At 42.4% G+C, this 15,000-nt stretch overlaps 1 protein-coding gene across 1 annotated transcript in view; it reads right to left on the bottom strand.

Moving 5' to 3' along the window:
- Positions 1 to 6,987: 6,987 nt before the first annotated feature.
- The window catches only part of LOC110005492 (peptidase inhibitor 16), a 17,403-nt gene continuing 9,390 nt past the window's right edge, over positions 6,988 to 15,000 (bottom strand). Inside the window, exons 3-6 of the mRNA XM_065961453.1 lie at positions 14,789 to 14,856; positions 14,546 to 14,655; positions 9,944 to 10,035; positions 6,988 to 9,653 (exon numbers count right to left, since the gene is read on the bottom strand). Coding sequence (XP_065817525.1) covers positions 9,079 to 9,653; positions 9,944 to 10,035; positions 14,546 to 14,655; positions 14,789 to 14,856 — 845 coding nt within the window. The 3' untranslated portion in view covers positions 6,988 to 9,078. The remainder of the gene's footprint in view (positions 9,654 to 9,943; positions 10,036 to 14,545; positions 14,656 to 14,788; positions 14,857 to 15,000) is intronic.

Below are 15,000 nucleotides of genomic sequence, written 5' to 3'. Positions count from 1 at the left end.
GCAGGACATCAGGACATCAGACTGCAGGACATCAGACTGTAGGACATCAGGACATCAGACTGCAGGACATCAGACTGTAGGACATCAGACTGCAGGACATCAGACTGTATGACATCAGGACATAAGGCTGTAGGACATCAGACTGCAGGACATCAGACTGTAGGACATCAGGACATCAGGCTGCAGGACATCAGACTGTAGGACTTTAGGACATCAGGCTGTAGGACATCAGGCTGCAGGACATCAGACTGTAGGACATCATACTGCAGGACATCAGACTGTAGGACTTTAGGACATCAGGCTGTAGGACATCAGGCTGCAGGACATCAGACTGTAGGACATCATACTGCAGGACATCAGACTGTAGGAAATCAGGCTGTAGGACATCAGACTGTAGGACATCAGACTGTAGGAAATCAGGCTGCAGGACATCAGACTGTAGGACATCAGACTGTAGGACATCAGGACATCTGGCTGTAGGACATCAGACTGCAGGACATCAGGCTGCAGGACATCAGACTGCAGGACATCAGACTGAAGGACATCAGGCTGTAGGACATCATACTGCAGGACATCAGACTGTAGGACATCAGACTGCAGGACATCAGGCTGCAGGACATCATATTGCAGGACATCAGGCTGTAGGACATCATACTGCAGGACATCAGGACATCAGACTGTAGGACATCAGACTGTAGAACATCAGGACATCATACTGCAGGACATCAGACTGTAGGACATCAGGCTGCAGGACATCAGGCTGTAGGACATCAGGCTGCAGGACATCAGGCTGCAGGACATCAGGCTGTAGGACATCATACTGCAGGACATCAGACTGTAGGACATCATACTGCAGGACATCAGACTGTAGGACATCATACTGCAGGACATCATACTGCAGGACATCAGACTGCAGGACATCAGACTGCAGGACATCAGACTCTAGGACATCAGGCTGCAGGACATCAGGACATCATGCTCTTGGACGTCAGTTTGACAGAAAGGGGACAGGATGCTCTCAAACCAGACATCAGACTGCAGGACATCAGACTCTAGGACATCAGACTGCAGGACATCAGACTGTAGGACATCAGGACATCAGACTGCAGGACATCAGGACATCAGACTGCAGGACATCAGACTGTAGGACATCAGGACATCAGACTGCAGGACATCAGACTGTAGGACATCAGACTGCAGGACATCAGACTGTATGACATCAGGACATCAGGCTGTAGGACATCAGATTGCAGGACATCAGACTGTAGGACATCAGACTGCAGGACATCAGACTGTATGACATCAGGACATCAGGCTGTAGGACATCAGATTGCAGGACATCAGACTGTAGGACATCAGGACATCAGACTGCAGGACATCAGACTGTAGGACTTTAGGACATCAGGCTGTAGGACATCAGGCTGCAGGACATCAGACTGTAGGACATCATACTGCAGGACATCAGACTGTAGGAAATCAGGCTGTAGGACATCAGACTGTAGGACATCAGACTGTAGGACATCAGACTGTAGGAAATCAGGCTGCAGGACATCAGACTGTAGGACATCAGACTGTAGGACATCAGGACATCAGGCTGTAGGACATCAGACTGCAGGACATCAGGCTGCAGGACATCATACTGCAGGACATCAGACTGCAGGACATCAGGCTGTAGGACATCATACTGCAGGACATCAGACTGTAGGACATCAGACTGCAGGACATCAGGCTGCAGGACATCATATTGCAGGACATCAGGCTGTAGGACATCATACTGTAGGACATCAGGACATCAGACTGTAGGACATCAGACTGTAGAACATCAGGACATCATACTGCAGGACATCAGACTGTAGGACATCATAGTGCAGGACATCTGGCTGCAGGACATCAGGCTGTAGGACATCATACTGCAGGACATCAGACTGTAGGGCTGCAGGACATCAGGCTGTAGGACATCATACTGCAGGACATCAGACTGTAGGACATCAGACTGTAGGACATCATACTGCAGGACATCAGGCTGCAGGACATCAGGCTGCAGGACATCAGGCTGTAGGACATCATACTGCAGGACATCAGACTGTAGGACATCATACTGCAGGACATCAGACTGTAGGACATCATACTGCAGGACATCATACTGCAGGACATCAGACTGCAGGACATCAGACTGCAGGACATCAGACTGCAGGACATCAGACATCAGGACATCATGCTCTTGGACGTCAGTTTGACAGAAAGGGGACAGGATGCTCTCAAACCTTTAATTACAGTTTGATGGTTGTGATGATTCTGTTTTGTTGTGAGCAGCACAAAGTGAACGAGTGATGCAGAAGAAACACTTGAAATGTCCTCAGAAGACGAGGACAGAAACACAGAAAATTGTTTCCAGACTTTCAGAGTAAACTTTGTTATTGTGGAACAAAAATACATTTTAACAATAATAATGATAACGTGCACAGATCACAATCAAACAGTCACTCAGGATTCTTTTTTTCTTTTTAGGACATCAGGCTGTAGGACATCAGGCTGCAGGACATCAGACTGTAGGACATCATACTGCAGGACATCAGACTGTAGGAAATCAGGCTGTAGGACATCAGACTGTAGGACATCAGACTGTAGGAAATCAGGCTGCAGGACATCAGACTGTAGGACATCAGACTGTAGGACATCAGGACATCTGGCTGTAGGACATCAGACTGCAGGACATCAGGCTGCAGGACATCAGACTGCAGGACATCAGACTGAAGGACATCAGGCTGTAGGACATCATACTGCAGGACATCAGACTGTAGGACATCAGACTGCAGGACATCAGGCTTCAGGACATCATATTGCAGGACATCAGGCTGTAGGACATCATACTGCAGGACATCAGGACATCAGACTGTAGGACATCAGACTGTAGAACATCAGGACATCATACTGCAGGACATCAGACTGTAGGACATCAGGCTGCAGGACATCAGGCTGCAGGACATCAGGCTGTAGGACATCAGGCTGCAGGACATCAGGCTGCAGGACATCAGGCTGTAGGACATCATACTGCAGGACATCAGACTGTAGGACATCATACTGCAGGACATCAGACTGTAGGACATCATACTGCAGGACATCATACTGCAGGACATCAGACTGCAGGACATCAGACTGCAGGACATCAGACTCTAGGACATCAGGCTGCAGGACATCAGGACATCATGCTCTTGGACGTCAGTTTGACAGAAAGGGGACAGGATGCTCTCAAACCAGACATCAGACTGCAGGACATCAGACTCTAGGACATCAGACTGCAGGACATCAGACTGTAGGACATCAGGACATCAGACTGCAGGACATCAGGACATCAGACTGCAGGACATCAGACTGTAGGACATCAGGACATCAGACTGCAGGACATCAGACTGTAGGACATCAGACTGCAGGACATCAGACTGTATGACATCAGGACATCAGGCTGTAGGACATCAGATTGCAGGACATCAGACTGTAGGACATCAGACTGCAGGACATCAGACTGTATGACATCAGGACATCAGGCTGTAGGACATCAGATTGCAGGACATCAGACTGTAGGACATCAGGACATCAGACTGCAGGACATCAGGCTGTAGGACTTTAGGACATCAGGCTGTAGGACATCAGGCTGCAGGACATCAGACTGTAGGACATCATACTGCAGGACATCAGACTGTAGGAAATCAGGCTGTAGGACATCATACTGCAGGACATCAGGACATCAGACTGTAGGACATCAGACTGTAGAACATCAGGACATCATACTGCAGGACATCAGACTGTAGGACATCAGGCTGCAGGACATCAGGCTGTAGGACATCAGGCTGCAGGACATCAGGCTGCAGGACATCAGGCTGTAGGACATCAGACTGTAGGACATCATACTGCAGGACATCAGACTGTAGGACATCATACTGCAGGACATCATACTGCAGGACATCAGACTGCAGGACATCAGACTGCAGGACATCAGACTCTAGGACATCAGGCTGCAGGACATCAGGACATCATGCTCTTGGACGTCAGTTTGACAGAAAGGGGACAGGATGCTCTCAAACCAGACATCAGACTGCAGGACATCAGACTCTAGGACATCAGACTGCAGGACATCAGACTGTAGGACATCAGGACATCAGACTGCAGGACATCAGGACATCAGACTGCAGGACATCAGACTGTAGGACATCAGGACATCAGACTGCAGGACATCAGACTGTAGGACATCAGACTGCAGGACATCAGACTGTATGACATCAGGACATCAGGCTGTAGGACATCAGATTGCAGGACATCAGACTGTAGGACATCAGACTGCAGGACATCAGACTGTATGACATCAGGACATCAGGCTGTAGGACATCAGATTGCAGGACATCAGACTGTAGGACATCAGGACATCAGACTGCAGGACATCAGACTGTAGGACTTTAGGACATCAGGCTGTAGGACATCAGGCTGCAGGACATCAGACTGTAGGACATCATACTGCAGGACATCAGACTGTAGGAAATCAGGCTGTAGGACATCAGACTGTAGGACATCAGACTGTAGGACATCAGACTGTAGGAAATCAGGCTGCAGGACATCAGACTGTAGGACATCAGACTGTAGGACATCAGGACATCAGGCTGTAGGACATCAGACTGCAGGACATCAGGCTGCAGGACATCATACTGCAGGACATCAGACTGCAGGACATCAGGCTGTAGGACATCATACTGCAGGACATCAGACTGTAGGACATCAGACTGCAGGACATCAGGCTGCAGGACATCATATTGCAGGACATCAGGCTGTAGGACATCATACTGTAGGACATCAGGACATCAGACTGTAGGACATCAGACTGTAGGACATCAGACTGTAGAACATCAGGACATCATACTGCAGGACATCAGACTGTAGGACATCATAGTGCAGGACATCTGGCTGCAGGACATCAGGCTGTAGGACATCATACTGCAGGACATCAGACTGTAGGGCTGCAGGACATCAGGCTGTAGGACATCATACTGCAGGACATCAGACTGTAGGACATCAGACTGTAGGACATCATACTGCAGGACATCAGGCTGCAGGACATCAGGCTGCAGGACATCAGGCTGTAGGACATCATACTGCAGGACATCAGACTGTAGGACATCATACTGCAGGACATCATACTGCAGGACATCAGACTGCAGGACATCAGACTGCAGGACATCAGACTCTAGGACATCAGGCTGCAGGACATCAGGACATCATGCTCTTGGACGTCAGTTTGACAGAAAGGGGACAGGATGCTCTCAAACCTTTAATTACAGTTTGATGGTTGTGATGATTCTGTTTTGTTGTGAGCAGCACAAAGTGAACGAGTGATGCAGAAGAAACACTTGAAATGTCCTCAGAAGACGAGGACAGAAACACAGAAAATTGTTTCCAGACTTTCAGAGTAAACTTTGTTATTGTGGAACAAAAATACATTTTAACAATAATAATGATAACGTGCACAGATCACAATCAAACAGTCACTCAGGATTCTTTTTTTGGCTCTCCAGACAATGATCGTCAAACAACGAGCAACAGTTCCAATTTGGATTCATTTATGCAGCAGAATGATTCTAATCACAATCAAAGAGTGACACTGTGAATACCTACAGAAGGAAACGTGACTCACTTTACACTTCCCACAAATCAGAGCTCAACCAACTTATTCTTGTTGGTTTATTGATCTGAGTCAGATCAGAAAACTTTATTTAGAGAAAATCTCATTTTCTGCACATTCTCCTGTAGCAGACACTGAAGCTTCAGTGTTTATCCAGCTCTGCATGGGTCTGTAAACCTTTCTGTGTTCTAACCTCTCTCCATTTTTCAAAAGCATCTCCAATATTGATCCTAGTTTGAGCACGTTTCTGCTCGTGGAGCTTATTAGAAACATGCAGAGGTTTAACACTTCATATCATCATCATGGTCTGTTTGCTTCATCTTTTCCAATAAACTCACCCAAAGTCATTCAGACTTTAGACGGTCACTACATCCTGATAGTGACGCTGTGTGTTCCTGTGTATCGCTGATTGAGACCCATTCCTCTTTCAGACGTCACACATTTTATTTGGGCTCCAGACTGAAAAGTATTCCACTTTACGATCGGGAGAGAGCGAGGATGATGGATGGAAGAAGTTGGATAAAAAAGGTTGAAAGAGAGAAAGAGTAAAAAGAGAGAGAGAGAGAGAGCAGGGGTCATCCAGAGGTCATGCCACTGTCCATCGTCTCGGGCTTCACTGACTGATTCTCTCTCTCTGTTCTAAACGTCCTCCTTCATTACTAACAAGAGAAACTCTCTTTTCACAGTGTTTCCTCGCTCTGACTCGCTCTCTCTCTCTTTCTGCAGGGCGGTCTTTTCCCCTTCACTCGTGGGTCTCTTCGTTCTTTGATAGTTCGTCTTTCAGTGCAAACACACACACACACACACACACACACACACACACACACACACACACTCTGCCCGGGGGGAGGTTGTTGGGTGGTCACCAGAGGACCGTGTTCTTGTGCAGTGACCGTCTCGCTCTCTCGCCTCTCCTCTTTACACCCCGCACGCCGTCCTCTTCATCTTTTGAATCTGTTTTATTTAAACCCCTGTCGTTGATAATAATTTACTTTGTGAACCTGAGATCATTATAGCAAAGAATAATGGGACCTGCAACTCCCCGTCTTCTCCACCAGGTGTCCCCAGACTCCCAGCAGCTTTGATTCATCCACACTCCTGTTCCCAGCTCCCCTGTGTCTCCTTCCCTCCCCTGTCTCCTCTCCTCTGTTTCTTTACTACTTTATCTCAGTGTCATGTTTTCACTTTTATTTGTTGTTTTTTGGAGTTTAAAGCGCTGAAACCTCTGCTCACAGTTTTGAGTCCCCGTCTGACAGGAGCCTTTCAAAATAAACTTGTGAATCTTTGGAGAAGATGAAGTTCAAAGATCAAACGTGCACTTTGTCCAAAAGAAGAAGAAAAAGTTTAATTCTTTATTAATCTTATATACAGACATTTACATCGATCATTGCAAACGTTATAGTTCTACTAATGTCCTGTAGTCTAAGACAGTGTAACACAGGATCCTCCCAGACTCGGTCCAGCTCCAGAATAAATGATGAACAGTGGATTATATGAATGAAAGAGAAGAAGCAGGGTCGTCAGTTTGACACACAACAAACAGCAAGCGTTCCTCTTTCATTACTAAACACTAAAAAAAAACACTCAAAGGGAAAATGTCACCCGCTTCTTGACTTTATGTTGACAGTGGTTTATTCCACATGAGATGATTCTGTGAATGACTAACACGAGGAGGTCCTCTTTTTCTGTTACAGCTTTAAAACCTGTCATTAGTTTTCAGTCCAGCTCTGCTCGTTCGTAATCTGGCGTCCTGCATCGGTCAGGAACTCGTTTCTGTTTAGTTCTTTGTTGATTTATTTTCACGACGTCATGATGAACGCTCAGGTCAACGTGTGCAGAATAAAGACGAGTCACAACATGTCGGTGTTCAGCTCGGTCTGCTCTCAGATTCAGGGAAAATCAGCACATGCTAAGAATAGCCTAGCTTAGCATAAAGATGAGAAACGAGGGTAAACAGCTAGAACTCTTCAAACAAGGCAGGACATTTTGTGTGACTGTTGTTTCTTCTATATCAGATAACATTTGTGTTCGCTCAGCACATGACAGCAGTCTGTGTGATCATGGATCAGCCTCCTCTCCAGCCTGAAGGTGTGTGACGATGATTTACGGAAACAACGTTGAGGAAGACGAAGAGAAGCAACTTTTTTTCTGGCGCTGCTCTCGGTCTAGTTGTTTAGACTGTTTAAGAACCGAGTGTCATAGTAGAGATGATGAGTCCTTTGGTCTCTAGACTCTGGAGCTTTAAAGGCAGGAAGGTGAAAGTCTGTAATCTTGCTACACCCGGCTGATGACTTTTTATATTGAGACAGTTTGAGAAATTGTCGAGGACGGGCCTTTAGAGGTGGTCTTTGCTCATTAGATTATTTTTTACTTTTGTAAATCCTCTCAAACTAAAAGTGTTTTTTTAAATCTTGAACTGCAATGCCAGGCTTGCTGTTTCCCTCTGCTCTGGGTGTTCATGCTAAGCTAGGCTAAACGCATCACTACAGAAATTAAATTTAAATCTGCCTGAACAGGTCGCTTAAATAGAAAGTGAATATACGTTTGTTTTTAAAGGTCACATATTCTCCTCCTCTTCTTCAGTTTAAATAAGTCTCAGAGCTCCTCAAAACATGTGTGTGAAGTTTCTTGTTCTAAATCCACTCTGATCTTGTATTTGATCATGTCTATAAACCCCTCTATTTCAGCCCTGCTCAGAACAGACTGTTTCTGTGTCTGTACCTTTAAATATGTAAATGAGCTGTGTCTGACCACGCCCCCTCTCTGGAAGGGCTTGGTGTACTTGGTGCTTTCTTGCTCCATGTCCTATTGTTTACGGTGAGAAGGCAGACTCAGAGGGCAGAACAAACACCTAGCTGTGGGAGTGTCACCCACCTGGGGGAGGGGCTACTGTCCTTTGTGATGTCATGAAGGGAAAATCTCCAAACGGCCTGTTTGAGCAAACATTTTTTGAAAAGTGGAGCAGGCAGAAGACGGAGAGGATGGACTTTTCTCATCATTGGGGGGTTTGTAGACGGACTAGAGGAACATGGAGAAGAGGATTTTACAGAATATGTGACCTTTAAAACTTTACTAGAATCCTTCAATTTAATGTAGAGTCTGTGCTTTAAATTTGTCTTTTTTATATGCAGATGACACATTTATTTACTTTCAGTGTTGACAGTGTCTGCTGGCTTTACTTCACGGTGGGTTTCTCACTCAGTGTTTGCTTCAGATCTCAGCCTGGACTTCATGCAGAGCTTTACAGAGCTGCAGCTGTTTTCTGATTAATGTGATTTATTAATTACTCTGCAGCGAGGGACTGGAAGCTGTTTGTTACCTCAGGATTGATTTACAAAGGTCATGTGCAGTCAATGCAAGACTGATGAGGTGAACGTATCGTCTCCTCCTCCTCCACCTTGCCCCCCTCCTCACAGCCTCAGAGTCAGGACCCCCGTCACGCAGGCTAACAGGACAGAGGGGGAACATACTGAAGCAGCGCTCATCGTAACTTCCTGGAATATTTTTCCAACCACGTCTCTCTCTGCTTTTTCCGCCGGCTTTATTTTCTCCTCCTTCTCCTTTATCTTCTCCTCCTCCTCCTCCTCCTCCTCCACCTCCACCTCCTCCACGTTTACTTTGACCCCCTCCTCCTGTCTTTCAGGTGTGGTTGGGGGGGCGTCTGGAGCCTGTGTGCCCGGGTCTGGGGTGTTTTCTTCTGGGGTGATTTCTGCTTGGACTTCCTCCATGTCCTCTGCAGAGGTGGTGGTGATACTGGGCGTACTAGTTGTTGTGGGCGGAGCTGCGGGTGGAGCTGTGGTGTCAGGTTGGACGTACATGTCAGTGGTTGCAGGAGGAGGAACGTGCGCCTCCTCTTCCTCCTTTATCTCCTCCTCTGGTTCCTCATCCAGCAGGATGACGGGTTCAGTCGTCGCAGGAATCTCTGTCACGTCTTCGTCCTCACCGTCGTCTACGTCGTCATGCATCTCGTCCAGTGTGTCGTCCACTGCAGAACGCAAAGACAGAATTCATAAGAACTTCTAAGGAGCAGGATGTAACTTCTTTAAAGGTCGACACGGTACAGATTCAGTATGAGAAACCACAACCTTGAAAACACCAGAACTAGAGACAGATTTGATGTAAGATGAGAAAAGAGGAAGTTAAACTGTCCAGAGCACCTTCAGGTACACTGATGACGTAGTTAAACTAGAGACCAGCTCTGGGGATCACAGGTAACCAGGGTAAGGATTCTAGACCAGGAATAATTTGAGGATGCATAACGAGACTTTGTCCTACCACAGAGGTTGTTTTCACACTTCTGGAGGTTCTCAGGACACCTGGAGCACCAATCACCTTCAACGTACGGCCGCTCACCTTCATAATTCCCTCTGTAACACACACACACACACACACTGTTAGAGCAGTTCATTCTTCCATCTTGCAGTAAAACATTTAAAGTTTTATTCAACACAACATGAGACATTAAAGTGAACACGTGTACACACTCAAGAGTCCCCAAGGGGGAGCTCTTGTTCCAGCAGTGCAGCAGTGGTACTGATGGTTTCATACAGGTACCAGAGGGTTGTAGTCAAGACCACACTAACCCCAGACCAGAGTGGTAAGAGACTGAGACATTTAGGGATTGAGACTGAGACGAGACCGGGACCATAAGTATCGTTGAAAAAGGGGGCGTGTCACTCACATAGACCGTAACCCCGGGAAGGTCGCAGCCATAACCGAGGGATAAAAATCAAACTACAAATTAAGGGAAGTCATTAGTTCTTTCAGAAACAGACGTTTTCGGTTTCACCCTGACTCAGTCTTGACTCGGTCTGGATCCCTAAATGACTTGGTCTTTTGTTAATAGTGTTACTGTGTGGTAATAGTGTTACTGTGTGTTAATAGTGATACTGTGTGTTAATAATGATACTGTGTGTTTATAGTGATACTGTGTGTTAATAGTGATACTGTGTGTTAATAGTGATACTGTGTGTTAATAGTGTTACTGTGTGTTTATAGTGATACTGTGTGTTGATAGTGATACTGTGTGTTTATAGTGATACTGTGTGTTTATAGTGTTACTGTGTATTAATAGTGATACTGTGTGTTTATAGTGATACTGTGTGTTTATAGTCATACTGTGTGTTTATAGTGTTACTGTGTGTTTATAGTCATACTGTGTGTTTATAGTGATACTGTGTATTTATAGTGATACTGTGTGTTAATAGTGATACTGTGTGTTTATAGTGATACTGTGTGTTAATAATGTTACTGTGTGTTTATAGTCATACTGTGTGTTTATAGTCATACTGTGTGTTAATAGTTATACTGTGTATTTATAGTCATACTGTGTGTTTATAGTCATACTGTGTGTTTATAGTGTTACTGTGTGTTAATAGTGTTACTGTGTGTTAATAGTGATACTGTGTGTTTATAGTGATACTGTGTGTGTTAATAGTGTTACTGTGTGTTAATAGTGTTACTGTGTGTTAATAGTGATACTGTGTGTTAATAGTGATACTGTGTGTTAATAGTGTTACTGTGTGTTTATAGTCATACTGTGTTACTGTGTGTTTATAGTCATACTGTGTGTTTATAGTGTTACTGTGTGTTAATAGTGTTACTGTGTTTATAGTGTTACTGTGTGTTAATAGTGTTACTGTGTGTTTATAGTCATACTGTGTGTTTATAGTGTTACTGTGTGTTTATAGTCATACTGTGTGTTTATAGTGTTACTGTGTGTTTATAGTCATACTGTGTGTTAATAGTGATACTGTGTGTTTATAGTGTTACTGTGTGTTAATAGTGTTACTGTGTGTTTATAGTCATACTGTGTGTTAATAGTGATACTGTGTGTTAATAGTCACACTGTGTGTTAATAGTGATACTGTGTGTTAATAGTGATACTGTGTGTTAATAGTGATACTGTGTGTTTATAGTCATACTGTGTGTTTATAGTGTTACTGTGTGTTAATAGTCATACTGTGTGTTAATAGTGATACTGTGTGTTAATACTGTTACTGTGTGTTAATAGTGATACTGTGTGTTAATAGTGTTACTGTGTGTTTATAGTCATACTGTGTGTTTATAGTGTTACTGTGTGTTTATAGTCATACTGTGTGTTTATAGTGTTACTGTGTGTTTATAGTCATACTGTGTGTTAATAGTGATACTGTGTGTTTATAGTGTTACTGTGTGTTAATAGTGTTACTGTGTGTTTATAGTCATACTGTGTGTTAATAGTGATACTGTGTGTTAATAGTGATACTGTGTGTTAATAGTGTTACTGTGTGTTTATAGTCATACTGTGTGTTTATAGTGTTACTGTGTGTTAATAGTCATACTGTGTGTTAATAGTGATACTGTGTGTTCTAATACTGTTACTGTGTGTTTATATTGATACTGTGTGTTTATAGTCATACTGTGTGTTAATAGTTATACTGTGTGTTTATAGTGATACTGTGTGTTTATAGTGATTCTGTGTGTTTATAGTGATACTGTGTGTTAATAGTGTTACTTTGTGTTTATAGTGATACTGTGTGTTTATAGTGATACTCTGTGTTTATATTGATACTGTGTGTTTATAGTGATACTTTGTGTTAATAGTGTTACTGTGTGTTTATAGTGATACTCTGTGTTTATAGTCATACTGTGTGTTAATAGTGTTACTGTGTTTTTATAGTGATACTGTGTGTTTATAGTGATACTGTGTGTTAATAGTGATACTGTGTGTTCATAGTGATACTGGGTGTTAATCGTGATACTTTGTGTGTATAGTCATACTGTGTGTTAATAGTGATACTATGTGTTTAAAGTGATACTGTGTGTTTATAGTGATACTGTGTGTTTATAGTGATACTGTGTGTTAATAGTGTTACTGTGTGTTAATAGTTATACTGTGTGTTAATAGTGATACTGTGTTTTTATAGTCATACTGTGTGTTAATAGTTATACTCTGTGTTTATAGTGATACTGTGTGTTTATAGTGATACTGTGTGTTTATAGTGATACTGTGTGTTTATAGTGATACCGTGTGTTAATAGTGTTACTGTGTGTTAATAGTTATACTGTGTGTTAATAGTGATACTGTGTTTTTATAGTCATACTGTGTGTTAATAGTTATACTCTGTGTTTATAGTGATACTGTGTGTTTATAGTGATACTTTGTGTTAATAGTGTTACTGTGTGTTTATAGTGATACTCTGTGTTTATAGTGATACTGTGTGTTAATAGTGTTACTGTGTTTTTATAGTGATACTGTGTGTTTATAGTGATACTGTGTGTTAATAGTGTTACTGTGTGTTTATAGTGATACTGTGTGTTAATAGTGTTACTGTGTTTTTAATAGTGATACTATGTGTTTTTTAGTGATACTTTGTGTTAATAGTGTTACTGTGTGTTTATAGTGATACTCTGTGTTTATAGTGATACTGTGTGTTAATAGTGTTACTGTGTGTTTATAGTTATACTGTGTGTTAATAGTGATACTGTGTTTTTATAGTCATACTGTGTGTTAATAGTTATACTGTGTGTTAATATTGATACTGTGTGTTAATAGTGTTACTGTGTGTTTATAGTCATACTGTGTGTTAATTGTGTTACTGTGTGTTAATAGTGATACTCTCTGTTTATAGTGATACTGTGTGTTTATAGTGTTACTTTGTGTTAATAGTGTTACTGTGTGTTTATAGTGATACTCTGTGTTTATAGTGATACTGTGTGTTAATAGTGTTACTGTGTGTTTTTAGTGATACTGTGTGTTAATAGTGTTACTGTGTTTTTATAGTGATATTGTGTGTTTATAGTGATACTTTGTGTTAATAGTGTTACTGTGTTTTTATAGTGATGCTGTGTGTTTATAGTGATACTGTGTGTTAATAGTGTTACTGTGTTTTTATAGTGATACTGTGTGTTTATAGTGATACTGTGTGTTAATAGTGTTACTGTGTGTTTATAGTTATACTGTGTGTTAATAGTGATACTGTGTTTTTATAGTCATACTGTGTGTTTATAGTGATACTCTGTGTTTATAGTGATACTGTTTGTTTATAGTCATACTGTGTGTTAATAGTTATACTGTGTGTTAATATTGATACTGTGTGTTAATAGTGATACTGTGTGTTAATAGTGATACTGTGTGTTAATAGTGATACTGTGTGTTAATAGTGATACTGTGTGTTAATAGTGATACTTTGTGTGTATAGTCATACTGTGTGTTAATAGTGATACTGTGTGTTAATAGTGATACTGTGTGTGTATAGTCATACTGTGTGTTAATAGTGATATTGTGTGTTTATAGTGTTACTGTGTGTTACTAGGGTTACTGTGAGTTAATAGTGTTACTGTGTGTTTATAGTGTTACTGTGTGTTTATAGTCATACTGTGTGTTAATAGTGATACTGTGTGTTTATAGTGTTACTGTGTGTTAATAGTGTTACTGTGTGTTTATAGTGTTACTGTGTGTTAATAGTGATACTGTGTGTTAATAGTGTTACTGTGTGTTTATAGTGATACTCTGTGTTTATAGTGATACTGTGTGTTTATAGTCATACTGTGTGTTAATAGTGATATTGTGTGTTAATAGCGATACTGTGTGTTAATAGCGATACTATGTGTTAATAGTGATACTGTGTGTTAATATTGATACTGTGTGTTAATAGCGATACTGTGTGTTAATAGCGATACTGTGTGTTAATAGCGATACTATGTGTTAATAGTGATACTGTGTGTTAATATTGATACTGTGTGTTAATAGCGATACTGTGTGTTAATAGCGATACTGTGTGTTAATAGCGATACTATGTGTTAATAGTGATACTGTGTGTTAATAGTGATACTGTGTGTTAATAGTGATAATGTGTGTTAATAGTGTTACTGTGTGTTAATAGTGATACTAACGCGGGGTAGTAGTTGCACACGAGGAAGTTGGTTCTCCCCCAGTTCAGACCCTCCATGTCGGTACAGACATGCACAGCACAGCCCACTCTGTGTGTGTCCGCCCACACCATCTGTAACACACACACACACACACACACACACACACACACACACACACACACCACACACACACACACAAACACACAGGTCAGATCCAGCTCAGAGATACATGTGTGTGTGTGTGTGTTTAGGTGTGTGTCTGACCTGCGTGTAGTGTCCACACATCTTGTCCTCATCACAGCTGTTGTTATTGAAGTCGTAGCTCAGGTTCTCTGCAGGAATCGATGACATAACCACACATTAGATAACGTTGGTGTGTGTCTCTTGTGTTTGATTATTTCTGAAGCACTTGTTCTACATGTTCTGTGAAACATGGTCCTGAAGAGCAGAGCTTTTAAAGTTTCATTAAATAAAAA

Source organism: Labrus bergylta, chromosome 12 (assembly GCF_963930695.1).
Source record: "Labrus bergylta chromosome 12, fLabBer1.1, whole genome shotgun sequence".
NCBI classification, from domain to species: domain Eukaryota; kingdom Metazoa; phylum Chordata; class Actinopteri; order Labriformes; family Labridae; genus Labrus; species Labrus bergylta.
The sequence above is the reverse complement of the archived record's forward strand: the minus strand, read 5'-3'. Positions and strand labels throughout refer to the sequence as shown.